The sequence below is a fragment of the Poecilia reticulata genome, chromosome 17 (genome assembly GCF_904066995.2).
Source record: "Poecilia reticulata chromosome 17, P_reticulata-male-v2, whole genome shotgun sequence".
NCBI lineage: Eukaryota > Metazoa > Chordata > Actinopteri > Cyprinodontiformes > Poeciliidae > Poecilia > Poecilia reticulata.
In genome coordinates this window covers 17,399,907-17,421,554 of record NC_088846.1, presented here as the reverse complement: position 1 = coordinate 17,421,554, position 21,648 = coordinate 17,399,907, and the positions used below count along the sequence as shown (strand labels likewise).

The following is a 21,648-nucleotide window of genomic DNA, read 5'->3' as shown; positions in this document are numbered from 1 at the left end:
AGATGTCTCATAACCCAACCACTGCCAAGCTCCCTCCCTAAACATTTGAAGCCTGCTGACGTAGGCCGGCCATTTACATTTAGGCCCCCCCAACTCAATCTATTCTTAATACCATATCATGAGGAGAAGAAGCAGAGGACTGACTTCATAATAGTTCCGATTGCTTAAATTATCTTGTAGTTTCAAAGATTTAAAATCTTGTTTGTTTGAGCATTTCCCTGCTGAGTTGTACCTGGAATATTTTCTGGATTTCTTCCTCTAGCTTTCTCTTCTTTTCTGTAGAACTGGCAGTGATTTTAGTTAAAGTATTTTTGTTTGTTGCACGGACTTTACCTAAACAGTTTTTGTATCAAGTTGGTGTCTTGAGGTAACTTTTGTATCACAGGAAACTATGAGTTCCTTAGTCATAAATGCAATGGGAGACTCCAGTAATGCAGGCTTTGATATAATCCAAAACCGCATTGAGTCCCTGAGTGGCAAGATGGACAAACTCATCAACATTCAAGAAAAGGTCCTCAGTCGACTGGATGGGATGTCACAAGAAATCGATGATATTGAGCAGGATATGGAGCAAATCAAGGTGGACAAGGAGGAGATCCATCTCTCCCCAAGGGTGGTGAACCAGACCCAGGTGATGGGGCGGGAGGTGCGGCAGATCTGCCAGGAGATGAGCACCATCATGTCTGTAGTCAACCAGCGGTCCGAGCAGCAGGCCCAAAAGCTAGAGGGAATGGAGAAGCTGGTCCTTAGCATGCAACAGGTCATCAGCTTCATTGGTGAGACGGTGAAGTGTTCAAAGATGATGGAGATGATGTTCAAAGGTCCAGCAACTCGGAAAACCTCCAGGAACAAAGACAGTAAAGGGAAGCAAGCAACCAAAAGGAAAGCATCCACAGAGACGGTTACAAAGAAGCCTGACAAGGTGGGAGAAGCTAGAAAATGCTAAGTTTAGCGCATTACTATGCATTGTCAAATTTTGGGTGACTTTGGTCTTAATCAAAATTGAATTTTGGCTTTTACAGAGTAGCTTCTGAAGTGAGATTAGAAGATTTTTATGCTTGAAGGGGTCCTACATGCTCATTTATTATTTTCATCTTGTATTTGTCAGCATTCCACATGCAAAGCAGAATGCTGTGGAAACTACCAAGATAAAGTTATAACTCGGCAGTTTGTGTTTTTTTTTTTTTTTTTTTGGCAGGACAAGTAAAAATGATTACAGCACCAAAGCTGAACAGTATTGTTTTTGTGCATTAATTAACTTAGGCTTTGAAGGGTTTTTTCTATATTATTAGCTGGTTTAAAAGGTCACTTCTGGGTTTTGGCATGTACACACTTCCAATATACATTTAAAGAGTAAAGCAATAAAGGTAGTTTATGTCACAAGAAAATGTTGCTACTGCACAATAAATATGATACATATATAAAGTCCCCATTTAACTCACGTTTATGGCTGCTGGCTCCCTCCTTGCGCTTGATGCAACGTGGCCTCCTTTGCATGAGGCACAGAGGGGCAGAACCTGGCAGCACCAGCGTAAAGCCAGCATGAAACCTAGATCAAAATACAAGTGGCCTGGGATTTTTTTTTTTTTGATTGGAACAGTGGTGTTGTTTTTACCCCCCGTTTCCCTCTGCTTACCATGTGTCAGTGTTTCATGATGAGTCAAATTTCTCACCTCCTCTCTTTTGGTCTTCATTACTCTCACTCACTCAGATTTCTTTGTACATGTTGTGCTTCTTAGCTCTCCATAGTGCCCCAGTTAAAGCTCTGCTGGCAGTTTTACATTTACATTTGTAGCATATTGCTACAAGTCAGTTATAAAATGGCTATAACAATGCCCGATAGTCCCTAAATGTGAAGAGTCTGATGAATTTTGCAAATATTAGTTGTACACTCCCTTCTTTATCAAAAAGTGACAAGAAGAATGACATGGTTAAAAGATTAGCATAAGAAGACCAACATGGAAGAACATGCTCTGGTCAGATGAAACCAAAATAAAGCAGCTCCCACGCATGCAAAATGCAATGTGTGGCAGAAAAGCAATGCTGATCTCACCCTGACCACACCATCACCATGGTAAAACATGATAGTGGCAGCTTAGTGCTGTAGAGACAGGGAAGCTGATCAGAACTATGACTGGAGCCACACAAGACTTAAGACTAGGCTCACTAGGTTCACCTTCCAGCAGTACAACAACCTTACAGATAATGCCTGCCAGAGCTAGCATTTCATTGTGTTCAAGGTGCACAAAATATCTAAATAAGATCTAAAGAAGAATCTGTGGCCAAACTTGAAAATCGATGTTTACGTAGCCAATTTGATTGAGACCGAAAATAACTCAGCAAAAACATAATTTTTTACAGGCGTAAAGCTGCTAGAGACATACTCCAGAACACTTAAGAGCAAAAAGAAGTTGTACAACATCGAAAGTGGTCTTCAGTACGATATCACAGAGGATGCACTTAAAAGTACCTTTCAGTGTTTCCTACATATGCAATCTACTGCACTGCATTTCATTAAAGGTACTTAAAGTTCAGGAAGTTAAAAGGTAAATACATAAGCATTATACAATGTCTATTTAAAAAAAAATAAAAATCTTTCACGCAAAAACACTTTCCCATTGCACTGAAGTCACATCCAGAGCTGACCTGGGCTTTCTGTCTTTATATATCTGTAATTAAGCAGACTGTGATGACTCTGTTAAAGGGTCACTAAGTGCTATCTGGCAGCAGCCGGGACTCAGACGTGCACACTGCTATCAGTTACATAGCGTTTGTGGTTTTCTTTTAAGTTAGACGGATGAGCAAAGCAAAAACTGACCACATTGGCAGAAAGAAGGGTTACCGTATGTTGTAGAAGTAAAGAAAAAAAAAATCTTCCCAGTGTTTCTTTTGCTGAACATTTATGACCGCCAAGTAATCTGAATCATTTGTGGCTCGTGTTTCAACAAATTTCCGTTGTCGTCAGAGTGGTTGTCAGGTGGCGGCTTCATCCTATCCCACCTCCAGAGGTGTGAAATATTTAACATTTATTTCATGTCACTTTGGTCTCTATATGCACACCCTTGTTTTCCAATTACATTTCTTTACCTCACAACTGTCTCTAAGTGAACCCTAACACTAGCACACTAGCAGCATATCCCCTCTCAGTTAATATCAACGTTGAAAAACATATGTGGGACAACTCAAGTTCAAGATGAGTTTTTTTTTTTTTTTTCCATCTCAACCTGATATCAGAGTGTTTAGTGTCATCGATTCAGCTGGGAGATTTGGAGAACAACCTGCAATCGCTTGTAATATTTTCCACACAGGGTCAGCATCACATTCCACTGTTGAGTGCGACAAGTGATAAGCTATAAATTCACTGTCCTGCTGCTACCTATCCATCAGCCATGAATAAGCAGAGGCATGCCATTATATAAGCCAGGATGTGCATGCTGATGTCCAGTAACTGTGGCCGCAAGGCAGTTAGGTCTTTGCAATTTGTCATATGTTGTTTATTGAAAGTGTGACTTTGTTTTTGTGAACATCAGCCCTTTATGCCCTTTATGTCAACTTTCATATTTACAAGTTTTTTGTTATTTACCTATGCAGTTACTTGTATGTTACTTTTAGTCAGTGCTGTGAAAAAGTATGCTACAGATTTCGTTCTGCTTTCATGCATATTGCTGTATTTTTTTGAGACAGTATCTCACTTGGAATCAAGTATTAACTTATATCTCACTTCCACTGAGCAGTAGGGCGTGGCTCGGTGAAGATAGCCTCTTCTCCATGGTCAGGTCTCACTCTAATAGTTTCTAGCTAAGTTGGGTGTGTCTCCATTAGCAGTGTGTTCCTCACTATAGGTGCGAATATGAGAAGAATGTGGGCCTGAATGTGGAAACTTAGGTTATGATGATGCTCTAATAATGTCAGTTTGTGCATGTAACTAGCCAGGCCATTGCCTTCCTGGGCAATTCTGCTCGAAAAAAATTCTTGCACAGTCTGAAATTTCTCCGCGTGACTCGGATTGTCTCCGGTATATTTTTTTACTGGGCCAATCAGCCAACAGAAGGAGTAGTTGTGAACAACGATGCAGATTTTCTTCACTGCTTTAGAATTGCAATCTGCCTGTAGTTTTAGCAATGGCAGTGGAGGAAGTGAATGAAGCTATTCAACCGTAATGGTCATGCTTCCAAATATTGAAATGACGTTAACAGCCACTCCACTTGGATCAGCACTTCTCTCTCTGCAGTGGAGAACGGTTGGTTACAATGCAGGGAATTTCTAATAAGCTTCTTAACATCAAACCGATGTATTACATAGGTCACAGGCAGGCTTTAGCAATTGGGTAAAATTGAAAACCTCAACACACTCCACACCTCCAGGAAGCAATCGTTTCTCAACAGCTGATAGCCCAGAAGAAGTACAGTGTAAGACAAGAGGCTGGTTTTTATAAGGCTGATTTTTTTTACAAGACAAGCACCTTTTGGCCATTCTCTGAGAATGGCCAACTACGACGGTCTTGTTGCAGATTGAAAATGGTTGTTGAGATATTTATGATCGAGGAGTTTTCATCCAGTGACGGACCAAAGAGTCTGCTGACACTCAAATGAGTTGCTCACAATGCCCAGCTTGTACCAGTCCTGAGGTGGTTTCCAAAAAATGCGGAGGAACTGCACAGGATCTGCAAACAGAGATGAATCTGTTGATTGGGGAAGAACCGGTTAAAGCCACAGCCTGGTTGGACTCTTACTGGGCAGGCAGGGTTAAGCCCTAAGTCTGTAACTCTATCATAATATGACTCCATAATAGTGCATCACTTGGTTGTCACAGTCCCCCAATCAACACACTGGTTGCGTAACGCCTACAGCCATTGTCCTATGCACTTACAACTGAAGGGAGACATATAGCAAGACACGTCTTTCAAAAAGTTCCACTTTTGTCTCATCAGTCCACGGAATATTTTCCCAAATGTTCCAGGGATAACAGAAATACTTTTGTATTAGCAAATAAAAGCTCTCCTGTGCATAAAATTTGTGCCCAGGATCTTCATTATTGTTTGACCATTAACTGAGGAAGGTGAGCAATGCACTGCTTTAGATGTTGTTGTAGGTTTTTTGTGACCTCCTGGACAAGTGGTCCTGAGAGAGTTTCACTTTGGTTTGCTGGAGTACCAAAGTCTTGCAGATGACTTTGTAGCTATATTTCGATTGGGACTTTTTGAGGATATTATGTTATGTTGTGAGCTAAGTTCTAATTAAGTGATTTCTTTATTCTAGGTTTCTCAGATTATTTTTGTCAGATATAAAAAAAACAACTTAATGATCTGAAACATTTAATTGAGACATAAAGAAAAAAAAAACCTAATGAAATCTGTGAGGTCAAATACTTATTTACAGCACTGCTGCTTCAGTTAAATGCCTGTTCTGTTTGCAACAATATACAAAATAAAATGCACCCCTTCACTGCTAAAACCCTACCAAGCATTTCCATCTTGTCTTTTTACTAGAAAACTACCTCTAGCAAAGGCAGTAAATGGAAACAAGAGATAACTCCTGCATGTCAGCCAAGTTCTCTGCAGCCCCATTACAAGATAAAGCTCCATGGACCAAAGCATTTCCTCGCATCACGTAAATGTGGAAGCTTTGTAGGTTTTTTGTGCTTACAAACTGTACATATACTAGAAGTTCTTTAGTTTTTTTATTGCTTGACTCTATATCATTTTGCATTTATGATTAAATAAAGGGTGATGTCTCATTCTTAATGTTATAAGGCTCAACACCAGTTTATCTGGATATTATTGGTTTGATGTTTTAAAAAATAATTTCTTAAAAAAATATATTTTTTAAAAGTGAGAAAAACTTTTTAGGGCAGATTTCTGAAATTTTGTTTTGGAACAGAAATACATCTGACAAAGAGAAATAATATAGTTGCAAACATCAACATTGATGCAGTGCAGATGTTGACCAGGCTACTGGATCTACTATTTTCTTCTTTTTTTTTTGTTTCTTTTTTTCATTTCACAGGGGAAAGATCACAAGAGCAAAGATGGGGGAGAAAAACCATGTTTGGGCCAGAAGAGCCTGAAAGCTCAAAAGAAGATGAAGCCTCCAGATGCAGCAGGTACTTAAAAAATAGAATATAATGGCTTAATTCTCGCAGCAGTCAAATCCTTGCTTGGAAACCAATCTCAAAATCGGTGTGATCCTATTTCTGACTTCCTTATATATGGAAGTGGTATAAATTATATACTGTGAGTCAGAAACTTAATCCACATTCTGTGTTTTCTTTTTTTGTTGTAGATAATATTTCGCCAAAGAAGCAGGCTTTACTTCTTGAAGAAGTGCAGAAACTAAACAGAGAGAACACAGAAAAAACGGGTCAGTTGTTGGATCTGGAGTCTGGGGTGACCCCTAAAGACGAGCAACCAGAGGCCCCCACTTGCAACCTGGTGGACTACGTGCATGAAGATTCCCAACCTGCTGTGGCTGAGGAACGTGAGGCTACAGGTTTTATTGAGCAGCAAATAGAGGAAGAGGAAACTAAGGAAAAAGCAGTGCCAGTGGATGATGTTGTGCAAAAGAAAGCAGCAGAAGAAGAAAAGCCCAAAGTTCCAGAGAAACAACAGAAAGAAAATATTTCTGCTTCTGAGGAACAAATAGAAGACTCCAAGATGCCCTCTTCCGATGTAGATAAAAAAGAGGAGACTGTTACCAGGTATGATTGTATTTACCTATAACTACTCCTGTGGCAATAAGTCAATCTACATTTCTGCACAGGGTCATAGGTTTTGGTAAAGGTCCTACACAAATAGAATAATTATCACTGAATAATTATCTTTCACATTTTTGGTGAAGTTGAGTAGCACCAAGGATCAAAGTATTACCACTTCCTACAAAATAGTTTGAGAAAACTATTTTGTTTTTTCAAACAAAATAGTTGAATAAATAAATAATTAAAACAGATGTTTTCCTTACTGCTCTGGTTTTGTTTGCAATTAACCTTAACCTGCCATAGATATCCAGTTTCATTATTTGATTTTGTTTTGTTCAATTTCATGCTGAAGAGGCCATGCTTGGTTATTTTCAGGGGTTTTTTTGTGCTTTTTTTGACATATTTGCATTCAATTTTTATTGTCTAAAGCTACGATAATATGACAGAACAAAACAAATCTATAAAACTCATCAACTTCAATTTACAGCGATGACCACAAGGACGCAACACCGTGCACAGAGACTGAGCAGGACCAGGTCACTGAGACAGAACAAGACAAGAATGAGGAAAGAGAAGAGCAGCAGAAAGAGGAGGATGATGAGAGCTCTGAGCACGAAGACTGGGCTAGCTTCAAGGCAGATGGAATTCAAATCCAGTTCAACCTTAAAGAAAAGTTGGAGAAGGGAAAACTGGAGAATGCTGACGAACAAACGATCGATGACGATCAAAGGGAGCGGTTCTTCATCGGTGAGTCACGTCCCTCTTCTTCAGAAGCAGGACAATGCCAGTGAAGGCTGGTGCTAATAAAACTGATGACTTAGAACTTTCTCTTCATTATCCCGAAAGTTAAAACATATACTGTATCGTCAATAAATGAAAGATATTGCACTTTATTTAATTTGCTTGGTGTAGAAGTCTACTTATAATGTAAAACTGAGCTCTGAGGAAGTGGAAACAAGACTAAAGCAAGGGAGAATGTGTCACAATCATTTGATTTCAAAAATATTAAATATGTAGATAAACAAGATTTTAAGTAAAATTGAATCAACCACTTCAGAGTTACACAAGGGATCAAAAGAGTTAGGTGGTCCTCAGGTGAAAACTGAAAGAATATCACCAGGACAAAGATGTGAATCTTGCACTAAATAAAATAATAGAAATAAACAAAAATGTTCAGGATCATTATTTTCTGACTCATAAATCATTCTTATCCTCTGAAATAAATGTAAAATGGTATCTTAAAATAAACTTGTATAATGGTTAATAGCTTTTTCAACAGGAACAGAATAATAATAAATCACCACCTAAAAATGAGGAAAGCAAAACTTCCAAAGACACATTTAGACATGCATCTCTAAAGGTTCTGGAAGTAAATAATAAAGTGGTAAGTGTCTGGGATTTACTATGCATCTATCTGATTGCAGTAGATTATGTAATTCTTTTCTTTTATCCATTAACTTGTAATATTTATCTTTTCCATCTGATTATATACTTTTTGGGTTAAAATTTAGGATGTATTAATGCAATAATGATTCTTCACTGAGAATCCCAGCACACTTGATCTGGATTCTACAGTTCAACAAATGGAAGTTCGGAGAAGAGCTTAGTCTTGACTTGAATTCAAGCTGGCTGCTTTGGTAAACAATACACAGACAATAACTTTATCTGTAGTTATTTATTACAAGACATTTGTACAAGATATGCCAGTGCAACAATGGTTGCATGCATACTTTAAAAAGTCAACAGCAGCTGAATATCAGTGAGACATGTATGTTACGCCTTATTTATAACTTATAAAAACAAATGACATCTTTTTGCTTGTCTCCCCGGCCGTTTTTAGATACCACTCCTCCTCCGGCAGCTCCTTTTAATCATCGCATTGTGTCTGCTAAACCAAACCAGATCAGAAACTTTTACACAATCAACTGGCAAGAAGTCCTAGGCGGGTGAGTGCTGCTCCTCTTTTCTACTTACCAAAAATAAATAGGTAAAAATCATGCATTATGCTGCTGAACAAAAACCATAAAAAGATGTTCTCAATTCCAGATTTAGGGCCGATTGTGTAATTGTCCTCCCTTCCCTCCCCCCTTTCTCTTCCTCTCCTCAATGGTTCATAACTCCAGAGTCATGGCAGTTATTTTTACACGAAGACTGACTGGTATGTGATACTGGATCCACAGCACCAGCTGGTAGCTAATCACTAGGTGTTAATCCGGGCCTTCAAAGAAGAGACGCAGCCTGGCTCAGATTGAATAAAATTGCAGATTAACCGCAACACTTTCCAGAAGGAAAGATCAATTCCTGATTTCTCATGGGAAAGATGCACTCTACTGTCACTGTCCCATTATTAAGTGATTCTTTACTGCTGCAATGCATAATTTGCACGGCTAGAACAACTTGGCTGTCTGTGCAGCAAACAGGAAGCCAATTGTTCTATCTCCCTCTCATCCTACAGGGGCCGGTTCGGTCAGGTGCACAAATGTGTTGAAAACTCCTCAGGTCTCACTTTGGCAGCGAAGGTCATTAAAGCTCGAAGCCAGAAAGAAAAGGTACGACACCGGAGACCCGTTGCCATGATGCTGAGCAAGTCTATTTTAACTCCTACCATGAGAACTAAGCCATGTGTGATATAAAAAAAACCCAGGAGGCCATTACAGTTTTTAGTACTTACTAGAATGTTGTTAGGCCTCTCCTGGAACAGAGGCAAAGGGAATACTTCTCACTGCAGTGAGAAAATAACTGACCCAGACCAGAAGATGCATAGTCTCCGATCGCAGGGAACAGCTGACACCTCTCATTTTATGTGTGTGTATCTGTTTGTGTCCTGCATCTGTGCGTCTTCCTGTCTGCCTCTGCATCTTTCTGTACCTGTGTTTTTGGTAGGACATGGTGAAGAATGAGATCCAGGTCATGAATAATCTGGACCATGCCAACCTGATCCAGCTCTATGCAGCTTATGAATCAAGGAATGACATCATCCTTGTACTTGAATAGTATGACCCATTTTTTTTTTCTTTTTAGATTTCCAGTACATGTATGTAATGTATATAAGTTAAGAGTACATACCAACTCAATATTTAAATTCTTGATATAATTATTAATTTTACTTACTACATGTTTTTTTTCAAGTGAAATACCTACAATTTTTGTTCTATATGTAATTTGTTTTTTCATTTGTCTTTGTCATCAGTGTTGGTGGAGGAGAACTCTTTGACAGGATTATTGATGAAAACTACACTTTGATGGAGTTGGATGCTGTTGTGTTCATTCGACAGATCTGCGAGGGCCTTCAGCATATGCACAAATTGTCGATACTGCATCTAGATTTAAAGGTAACAAAGATAAACACATATCCAAATGTGCTTGGTGTTCAATTAAGATTCAAGAGCTTGAATATGCTTTAATGAAATTAGTACAGAGTATCAAAAATCACAGACAGACAGAATATAGGTGAGGGATCTCTGCACAAACTTTGAGAAACAGATGTTATGGAAAAATTCTGCTACCTTATAATAGTAAAGGTTGCACTGCATTATCAATGTTATCAAGTTTTTTGGCAAATATACACTTTGTCACTATATTTGAATTTATAAAATATGCACATCATTTATTTACTTTAATTAGGAAGATATTTAAAATCAAATGTCTAACTCATGGCTCTTCGACCTGTGGCTCCAGAGTCAGAAATGGCTTTTTGGCCTCCACTCTGTGGCATTTACAAACCCAAATAAGAAATATCTTTAATCGTAAAGGCCATTAGAAAGAGTGGTTTAAGCAGTTCTGTTTATGTTAATGCAGTAATTCCATGGAATATCTACAAAGGTACTTTACTGTATAAAGCTTTGAAAAGTAATTTAATGTTTCTTAACTTTAAACTATGTAAATAATAGTTTTGTATAGACAACAGCAAAAGGCTCTCACAGCTCATTCTACAAAATGCTAAGATTTTATTTCTTTCAAAATATAGTTGATTAATTTTGTTCTGAAATCTGAAAGTATAAACACACACATTACATTTATTAGATTTCAAAATAAAACATTTTACTTTGTAGATATTTGTCAAATTTTTTTTTTTTTTGCTGCTCTATATTAAATATATATTGTATAAATGGGGTCAGAAATGTTTCTTTTAATGATTGCTGTTTGTTGGTATAGCTAAAATTAATAACCCATAGGAAAAGGTCTTTAGCATAATTATATTCACTGGAAGTAACTTAAAGGTCTTTTTTTTATTTTTCTGATCGTTCAAGCCAGAAAACATCTTGTGCGTGAGCAGAGTGACCAACAAGATTAAGATAATTGATTTTGGCCTCGCTAGGATGTAAGTTTCTATTTCTGATTTACTAAATGTTTTATTGGTATTTTGAAAATGCAAAATGTCCCTGGATTGAAAAAAAATCATGTCCTGTTTCAGATATAAACCACGGGAGAAATTAAAGGTGAATTTTGGAACTCCAGAGTTTCTGGCTCCTGAGGTCGTCAACTACGACTTTGTGTCGTTCAACACAGACATGTGGAGCCTTGGTGTCATAACTTACATGCTGTAAGTAAAGATCCAAATTCATGCTCAGCTGTGCTCAAATCACCACAACATCTTCCTTCTCTTTAAATGCTAGCCTGAGCGGTTTGTGTCCCTTCCTTGGCGATGATGACAATCAGACTTTAAACAACATCTTGGCTTGTCAGTGGAACTTTGAGGAACAGGAGTTTGCAGATACTTCAGTGGAAGCAAAAGACTTTATCACTAGGCTCCTTGTTATGAATAAAACGTAAGTGCATTGTGTCTCTGTATGATCTGGAATTTTTTATGTCTGGTGAGAATTTAAAATGTGAAAAGTATTTTTGTCTTACGTTTGTCGTCAGCTGGAGGATGGGGGCCTGCGAGGCATTAAGGCATCCATGGCTATCAGACTCTGTTCTTCATCATCATCTTTATACAAAGGTAGAGAAATAAGACTGAAAAACAGCTGTGGATTATGAATTATCTTTATTTCTTCCAAATGTTGTGGAAGACTTATGATTTAACTTGTACTACATGTATTTTTAAGATGGAGAGAGTCGGGTGATTATGTCAACATTAGATTACCTTTATTATTATCTTACAAATGGAATGGTAAAAAAATAATAAATATTAAATGGTATTTAAAAATGTGGAATGTATACAGTACATATACATGTATAAAACAGACAGACAAAAAGCCAATTCTATAAGTGTTTGTATTGTACTTTAATGCTGCTTAATATTTCTAAAATATTTTTTACACAATTTTCTGATTTTTTTGACAGAAAAATATGTGCAGATCACGCAGATCATCATGTGTGCCCCTGATTGGTATATAAGGTAATGTTGAAAGTAATCCATCCATCCTTCTATCCACAAGGGGGAAGCATTTCTTAAATTTTACTCTGACATTTCTAGACCTCTGGAAACTAACCTCCTCAATGTTTCGTTTTAGATCTGGACAAGAACAAGATGGCTCCTGATGTGGCAACTTGGACCAACCCTTTTTGTCAGTGAAATCTTCTAGACTCCTCGAAATCCAACTGAAGCACCTGAGATGTGGATTGATTTTCTGGTTACGTTTGATCCCGTATGCTCTAAGAATATGAAATGTACTCTCACCTGGTTTAGTTTATTCACTTTGCTAGTTTGTAAAGCCACACATTATCCTTTTTTGTTTATTCAAATAGATATTTGTGGAAACTCTCCTGCCATGCAACTTTTCTAAAGTCCGTGACGTTTATTCATTTCTAAAACGTTGTCAGGGATCTGCCATAGGGATGTACTTTATGAATTTTACTAGTTTCTGTCCGTATTTTAGTAACTAAAAAATGGTGCTATAAGTATCTGATGAATCATTATGTATTATATACTTGAGGCTGATTTGTGTGCCAACTTTGCTTTCATTAGAAGTGCATGACTGGCTTGAGGCTTCACTTTCAAATATTACTTCCTTTGGTTTATATCTAGCTAAAATGTGGCAAAAATATTTTGTGTGGCTTTCTTTTTTTTTTTTTGCAAAACACTTAGACATGCTAAGAAAAGGCCTATTGATGTTATTGCTTAACAGTACACATCTATTTTTAACTCCTTTGTCAACTTAGCAACCCTAAAAAATATGTAAGAAAAGTACATCTTTTGTTGCTGTAGCATAATTTCACATGATAAATATTAGGCAAATCTGACATGTAATCAAAGTATGTTAATCTTGTAGATGTAACCAAACTGTTACTGTACAACTTACACTTGAGTATATTTATATTTATACATTGATATATTTTTTAGGTTGACCACAGTATAGAGGAGTCTTTAAATAGTAATCCAAAACATCCTGTCTCCTGTGGTCTGGAAGTGATGTGACAAAGTGAGGGATTAAACCTTTTTGAAAAATCTAGCCTTTTCTATGAATATAATTGTTCAATGGGAAAAAATACATAAAAAAGGATTTAAGCACAACCATTAATGCAATATTCATAAATATTTTCAACAAGTCAAAAAAATAAAAGGTAACTAAAGTATTTCTCAAAATGCCTACCATTTTCCAATCAAGTGGTGGAGGACTTGAGAGACATTTTAAATAAGTAAACTCTGACTTCATCTTTCCCAAAAAATATGTGCAACAAGGAGGCGCTTTTTTTCTGAGCCACTATTCAAAATAGACAAGACAAGTGAGCATTCCATTTAAGTAAAGCCAATGTTTGTTGATCTTCATAAATCAGGACATGACAAAAGAAAAGCTCAAATAGTTTACTGTGAGACTATGTTATAGCATTAAAAGATAAATTTTACTTTGAGGCTTTCTTTTTACAAACCTTAAATGTGTAGTGTGCTGTGTGTAAAATAATAACTGTAAACTTACCTAAATCATAAATATTCCTTTTAGTCTGTAGATATGAATGGGGCCCTTTAATTAAAAATGTACTGATTGTGGTGATGTTGATATTTGTATGTCCGCTGTCAGAATATGTAGTACCTGCACTTTATAATATTATTTATTTAAATGACGATAATTCACTAATCTCGTTTGGTGGACAGATTGTATGTTCAAGTCTCTTCATGTTTTCCATGTCTGATTTCTGAACCAACATGTAACTTTAGAAAATGTACTTCGGCAACACAGTTTATGTCTTACCACCTTAATTTCTTAGTTTAGTTTTTATTGCATGACTAGCTTTGTGTTTTGCCCACTTTTAAAGTCTAAATGTGACCCAAGTAGTCTTTTTTTTTTTTTACAGTTCTTTACTATCTGGCTAGCGTGCCCCTGGAGTCTTTTTGGTTGCACAGATGCTTTTGTAGACTAATGTATGAAAACCCCCAAAAAACATTTGAAATGCCTTCTGTGAAGGCTCACAATCTAAAAATAATCCACGACTCATTCAGAGAAAAGTTATGTAGTTTTAGTTTACCTTGATGATGAATGTTTTAATGATTGTCAGAGCGCGATGTGCTTGTAAATTAAAGATGTCTTCACCGAGTGTTAACAAAGTCAGCATGTAGTTGTAAAGTGTGCACAGTCCCATTAAACAAACCATTTTAAACAGTTTGCTTTTCCTTCTTTTATTTTTTGAAGACAATATTGCCAGAAAAAATACTTTTTTTTATGAGCTTAATCTATATTACAGATTTGGACAATTTGTCACAATTCAAAATTGACCTGATGTTTAAAAATAATAAATGGCCTGTACTTGTATAGTGTTTTATCAAGTCCAGAAGACACCAAGACACTTCACACCACATTTCATGATTCACACACACACACACACATTCACACGTTGATGGTGGCCAACTACTTGACTGTAGCTACAGCTGCCCTTGGGCAATCTGACCAAAAACTAGGCTGCCATCAGTGGTGGGAAGTAACGAAGTACAAGTACGTCGTTACTGTACTTAAGTACAATTTTCGTGTATCTGTACTTTACTTAAGTAGATTTAATAATGGATACTTTCTACTTTTACTCCACTACATTTTACAGTAAGTATCTGTACTTTCTACTTCACTACATTTCTACAAAACTGTCGCGTTACTCGTTAAATCCAAGTCGCATTGTGTTTTTTTTCCCGTTAAAATGTGAAGTTCAGGGTCTTAAGGTGGCGCCGTAAAATCCGAGCAATAACGTGACTTAGTGTCTGTTGTCACCCATCGGCTCCACCTTTACTCGCACGCGGAGCTCCAGACATGCGCAGTGGTTTTCTTTGAGTGTCAGTAATATAATAGTATAGAAGCGCCGCATAAATCATAGATATGGCGACATGTAAAATCAGCAGCGCTTCGCTTTCACAGACGGTGGGGACTTCGTCCAATTTTTAACGTCACTTGGAAGGAAAGCTTAAAGAAAGGTAAGCTCCGTGGACGTGATGCTAGCAAAGCTAGCTGTATTGACTGAGACTCATGTTGCATCTGCGATGACTGACATGTGCAGATATGGGACAATGCTGTGACCAAAGTGCAATATAGTAATATGACATTCAGGAGCGATCCGATTCTTCTAGACGGATCTTGACTAAGTCCTATAGTACTGAAGCCTCAGTGAGAGCTGTTCTTTGTTCTTGTAATGCTCTGCGTACACTGCAGTAGCTATTTTATTTCATTAAAATATCTTTATATTTAATTGGCAAATAAATAAAACAAGAACGTAGGAACACAGAGCATGCTCATTGCTCTTTGTTTTCGTCACCTGTCATGGTGGAAGACGTTGCAGCAGGAGGGAGGATGAGAACGGTCATGGTGCTCCCCCTGCTTGGTTATTTCTTGCTTATTGGGCCTTGGACAGTGTTCATAGTTGAGCGTTGTTAATTGCTATGTTTAATGGTGCAGACAATTATTATTTCTGACATTGGCAATATGGGCAACCGCACAGGGTGTTATTTTTTTTAGGGATGGCAGGAGACCTCTGTGTATTGTGGCACAGAGATGAAAGCAAAACAGAATGAAGAAGAGTTTGAATTGTCACTAGTTAAATTTATTTCAGCTCTAAGTATTTAATATCTAGTTGTTTTTATGGGAAAGTAAATCTTTCAGATCAATTTGAGAAGCAGTTTTGATAGGTGCACTAAATTTTATTGTCATGTAGCACGGGGTGCTGGTTTTGATTTGGTCTTGGGTTCGGTGGTCTAGACTACAACTCTGCTACGTGGCTCCTTGGTTCCATGTCCTCCTCTGCCAGTTGGATTTCTTTCAAAATAAATGTGTGGCAAAAAAAGTGAAGTTCATGCTACGTTAGGACAGGAGACGAGATGTTTCCATCCCTGAAATTATGATGCATAGAATCATATATCTAAGTCTAAACTATGTTACAGAGTAAACGCAATAAAAACATGCTTTATCTGTGGCATATGATCGGTTCACTTAATGATATTAGTGATTAGGTAATGCATTCAGCAAGTACTTTCACTTTTAATACTTAAGTATTTTTAAAAACCAGTACTTTTTTACTTTTACTTAAGTAAAATGTTAATGTGGTACTTTGACTTTTACTTGAGTACATTTTTGTCTGTGTATTTGTACTTTTACTTAAGTACATTTTTTGAGTACTTTCTCCACCACTGGCTGCCATACACCGCCATGAGGCCCAGATAGGGAAGAAAACTGGTTTAATTTATATATATTAGGACAATGTATATATATAAATTTATATAATGTATATAGGATTGAGTCTGATTATAACTTTTTGATTTATATTCTATATGACTAGTAAAATAAAAATAAAAACATCCTATGAAAGCTAAAATTTACGAAATATTACTGGTTTTACCCTGTTACAAACAGATTCAAAACAGCTGGAGATGATTATAGGAATTTACTTAAATGATGTACTGTAAACCATGACAAAGTTTATTTTCCCTCTGTGAATGCTGATCTACTGACTCCTGCTGTTGTGTATGGGTACTACAAACAAACAGTTATGACAAAATGTTAATATAACACAGGGAGCAGAAATTTCTAAATCTCTCCACAAACATTTCCAACCTGTAACTGTTTGTTTAGTCTAGGATTCATCTATTTCACACATCATTTAATTCATCAGAAACCAAAGCTTTCATGTTTGGGATGGTTCAGAGAGAGTTCACATATTCATGCTTAAACAAATAATGGCAAAGGGAATCAGACTCAGAACATGTTGATTGGGGAGCAAAACAGGTGATACTGATTTATCCAGAGGAATTTTCCCTCTCCTTTTGCTCCTGTTCTTTTCCTTCTTTTAAGCCCAAGGGTTCAAAGCTAAATGCCAGCTATTGCTCCTTCCCCAGGTCCAAGGCCCACTTTGGAATGGTGAGAAATCCAATTTAAGAGGAGAGAAAAAAAAGATCTGCCCCTCCACCACTCTGCTTTGCCTGTTAGTCCCCTCCATCCACATCTCTGGGGGCGATTGCAAGGAGCCAAATCAAAACCAGATGGACTTATTGGACCAAAAGATAACAAATAGTGCTTGTGTTCCTGTCAGTTAGAGACCACCAGAGCAAAAAACCTAGAAGTGAACAAAAATCTTGGCAATAAATCTCCATAATACAATAAATTTTGACAAGTATTAAAACATAGTGCGCAACTAGGGGAAATGTGGAGAAGCAGCTAAAGCATTTTTGTGCAGTTGATTTTTATCTGTGTCTTTCAACAACCGGTGCCATTCTAGGTTTGGGAAATAAAGTTCTGAATGTCGACCTGGATCTCCAGGTGGAAAGTCTAAAGTTTGTTAGATGATACACCTACCACCCACACATACTCAGAAAAAAAAAAAAAAAAAAAAGTAAAGGGTGACCCCCAGAACTCCACACAACCTCCCACCAGACCTGCTAAGAAAGTGTCCTTTGTAACAGGAGTTTCCTGGATGTAATTAAAAAATATTGGGTCCAGCTCAAAAGGGGAGAGATGAGGCTTGGGGTTGAAAAAGGCTACACGAAGGGGCGAGATTCCCTCTCTGCACTCTTCGTTTCATGTGAGAGCCCCCGGAGCTGGCCCTGACGTTTGTCCAAACAAGCGTCGCTCTCTCTCACAGGAGCTACGCAGAGAGGGCTGGTTCTCAGGGCCCTGGGCAGGTGGTTCTGATTTGAGCAGGGGTGGAGCGGGGTAGGGACCAGACCACGTTTATGTTCAGTTAATAGCACTACACGTGTCATCACATCCAGTGGTGGAAACATGCTGGGTGACTGATCTGTTTTTTACACTGCCGAGGCCTGTCGCCAGTAAAAACGTCCAATTATCCTCTCACAGTTTTCCAGAGAGAATTCACACCTGGCTATCACTGATATCAATATCAATAATCATAGACAATTTCAAGCTGCTGCTGCTGCTCGGTTCGTGTGGTTGAATTTTCACAACAGGTATGGGTGAGGAAAACAATCGTAAAATAGCCACCAAACACAGAACAGTTAGTTGATTTAACCTTGCAAAACACTCAGATATAGTTTGCAGCATCTGGAGTGTAAAAACACTGAACTCGGGTCACATTGTCACTTGCATAGATGTCAGCTGGCTTTCTGTTATTTATTTGGTTTTTAGTTAGGTTATTATTCAATGGCAATGGATTTAGGCTATGGATTGTTTTCCTTTAAAAATGGGATTTAGCTTTTCAGAAAATAGGTATACAAGAAGTGACTTGGAACAATGACAGTGGCATTTCAAAGGTAACTCAATTTCCACATAGATGAATATTTAACCCTTAAGGAAATTCCCCAAAATAGAGATAAGAGATTTGAAATGCACCTGAAAACAAAGTTAAAGCTGGTTTATCAATATCTGTTCATATGCGCTACCTATTTCTATGCTTTAAAATTTGTTTTATTGAACACATAATTAGGTTTCTGTGCGACAAAATTTTTGTCTTGGTTAAATGGCCAAAAAGGGTTTTGTATTTCAGGTTTTTGAGACAAAGTCCCTGACAAATGATCAGGATTAATACAGTTGCATGCAGTCGATGTGGAGTTTGTACTTTTACCCAATAACAGTAAAGCTTGACTTCCAAAATGAAAATAGCTCCCACCCACCTGCAGATTAATTCCCAGACGAGGGGAGAAAGCTCAGCAACTTGCTCTAGCCAATGTTTTCATTCAGTGGTTTCCACTCTGATCAAATGGCTACGCTTGAAGCCTTTAATGATCTCAGAGATCCCCCACTGCTGGGTCATCTGCTTGGCTCCATATCACCTCCGGGTTGGGCCCTACTACTGGACAGGCGCTCCTACAGTGGGGCTATTTCCATTGAATTTGTGTTTATCCATCCCTCTGGCTCATCCTTGGGCCTGCATGGGGTCTCTGTTCATTCTGCCAGCCCTGCTGAGAGACCTCTGAGGTCTGAAGAGGCGTGATGCTTCAACTCTTTGTGTATGTATGTGATTCACTCTTTTATGCAATAACTCATACTGGGGAGTCTTTGCCGAAGGTACTAAATGGAGCCAAGAGTCTTGTTCAAACAAAGTAAATGTGTGCGTTGTGTGAATGCGAAGCGTATGTGTCTGAATGATTGTAAGAGCATGCTGCCTGTGTATGTTATCTGTTTAAATTTCTACAGTCAGACAAATGAGCTCCCTCTTGACCTTGTATCCATGCAAACATCTGCTTACTCTGCTTCTGTCACGCTTCATTGGCTCACCTTTGTCTTGCCTCGCCTTGTCCACTGTGTTGAACACAGAATCCGCACACGATACACATGCATATATTATACAACATTCAAGCTAATCTGAAACCTTGTACTTCCATATCCTACATCTCTCACTTATGTTCTCCCATCCCACCCACGGAGTTTGTCTTCCCTCCCAGTGCACTGTGATCGATGGGCCAAGCTGCCGTTCCCCTGCCGTAGGGACTGCACTGAGGGGGATAAAAGACCCTTGGTCTGGTCTCTGCCTGACTCCCAAAAACAGCAAGTCTGGCCAACACAAACACAGAAAAAGGCAACAAAATGGCAACCCCGTAAGGCTGCTGCTTTTGTAGTGTGAAATGTTTCCCACGGTGGAGTTTGAAACAGGAGGAGATAAAAGACATAAATCTGAAAATTAAGAGATGAGGGCAAGATAGAAAGGTGAGGTGAAAGATACAATGATTTGATGGATGTATTTTGTTGAAATGTTGAAAAAAAAGCAAATGAGAATTACTTGTTATTAATAATAGTTATGAAAGAATTATTAATAACAGTCATTGAACTACCTTTGTATCATTCTCTACCTACATTATTTAAGAGGAAAACATCAATTTGTAAGCCGCTTTCAGAGATAACTGATACCTGACCAAAACTAAAAATTCTTCAGTGGTTTGCTCTTGGTTTTGGCAATTCTGAGCCTGTCTTCGTTTAAGGCCAGTCTGCTTTTAGAATGGAGAAACAGGAAAAGAGTCACAGTGCTGTGGTTCATTCTTCAGGCCATATTCACTTGACCACACAAAGAGCCCATTTTCAGGCAGAAATTTTATGTGTTGTGTGGCAGACGGTGCAAGAAAAAAAAAAAAGATTTACTGTGCCTGTGTCTATTCAGGGGAGCTTTGGATGATGGTTCACACGCTTGCTGACATGCTTTCAAATATGTTTTTTCTTGTTGACAATATGATGGATGGATGGACCTCATTTGATTTCCCAACTGTGGAACAATAAAGGATTTTTCTATTTCTATATTTATATCTATTTTTATTTCTATCGCACAAGCAATTACAAAAGAAAAACATCAGAAGCAACAATAATTAAAGCAAACTATTAAAAAAAATCCTTGTTCTTGTTAAGCCCCCTGATTTGTGCTTGTGTAATGGAAAAATATGTATGTGTGCATTTGTGGGCAGGGGTTCGTGTGGTTGCTGCATCACCAAGTTAGCACTTGAGAACCTAACAATGGCCCATACATATCCTGCGCCTGTCAAGCGCTTGAAGACTGCTCACAAACACTTTAAAGTCAGAGCCACAATCCCACCCTTTTTGCCCTTACTGTTCCAGGTTTTGTTTCAGCTAAAATAATCCTTTTTGTTGAGACTTGAAAGCAATACCCTCCTGTCTTTCAACTGAAAAGACCATTTTTAGATTCTTGTTTTTTACTTTGTTTCCTACTTTTGGTGGGGATACAAAATCTTAAACCAACATACACTTTGACCCTGTTCCTTGGAGGGTAAACAAAGGAGATTTTAGATTATAAATTAACCAAAGATTGATGTTACACTGAACAATTATGTAGTTCTATGTTAGTATTTTTTTCTTCTCACATTAAATACGAACAAATAAATTAAAGGGATGGTTCAGAAATTTTTAAGTGATGATATAGGCCGTGATACTGGAACATCAGTATAATGTTCCAGAATTATGAGAACATGATACTGGAACGTGTTCTCATGTTCCAGAAAAGTATATCCAACCAGATCTAAATTTAAGGCTCTGTCACTTTGACTGAAAATGTTTTGTAACCTACTTAGTATGTAGGTTGTGGTGCGATAGTATCAGGAAGGTACTATCGCACCACTAAATATGTTCTAAATAAGTTCCATATGCAACTGGGATGACAGTTGGAACATTAGCTATATAGTGTTTATATAAACTGCAATGATATTTCTCAGAATAGTTGTGTTTTAAGACAACAGAATTCAAAAGACACACTGTTAAATTTGAGAAATATATTGTCTGACATTTCTATGACAGACCACGGGGCAAACACCTTCCAATGAATGGAAATGCATTGAAATGAGAAGAGGTCCCAAGTGTCTGCCTAATCATCTCTAACTGTCAAAAACTGTACAAAACTCACACAATCAAAATGTAATCCTTTTGTAAAAAATTAAATGCAAACAAATATAGAGCATAGGATAATTTATGCATCAAAGAACCAAGCTAAACATTTGTAAAAATCCAGTTTAGGCTTACAGTTAGCATTACTCAACTAATCTGGATTTATTTCTTGTTCCTGCTGAATACACAAATTCAGTTGTCTTCAATAGGTTACAAAATATCACTTAAAAACCCTTTTAAGTCTAAGCTGTATACTGTATTCTAA

General features: G+C 37.7%; 1 protein-coding gene across 3 annotated transcripts; it reads left to right on the top strand.

Annotated features, from left to right (window-relative positions):
* Nucleotides 1-14,234, top strand: mylk4a (myosin light chain kinase family, member 4a). Of its 3 annotated transcripts, XM_008434202.3 has the most exons (15): nucleotides 11-922; nucleotides 5,489-5,626; nucleotides 6,006-6,102; nucleotides 6,282-6,696; nucleotides 7,181-7,440; nucleotides 8,534-8,639; nucleotides 9,149-9,242; nucleotides 9,577-9,686; nucleotides 9,884-10,025; nucleotides 10,944-11,014; nucleotides 11,108-11,236; nucleotides 11,310-11,462; nucleotides 11,557-11,635; nucleotides 11,980-12,034; nucleotides 12,150-14,234. In XM_008434202.3, the coding sequence occupies exons 1-14, from the start codon at nucleotides 392-394 to the stop codon at nucleotides 12,031-12,033; spliced, it is 2,379 nt and encodes a 792-aa protein (XP_008432424.1). In that variant the 5' UTR covers nucleotides 11-391; the 3' UTR covers nucleotide 12,034; nucleotides 12,150-14,234. The 3 variants fall into 3 exon arrangements, with proteins under 3 accessions (XP_008432427.1, XP_008432424.1, XP_008432425.1); XM_008434203.3 differs by lacking the exon at nucleotides 5,489-5,626 and having other exon boundaries at nucleotides 91-922; XM_008434205.3 differs by lacking the exons at nucleotides 11,310-11,462; nucleotides 11,557-11,635; nucleotides 11,980-12,034; nucleotides 12,150-14,234 and having other exon boundaries at nucleotides 1-922; nucleotides 10,948-11,014.
* Nucleotides 14,235-21,648: the final 7,414 nt, after the last annotated feature.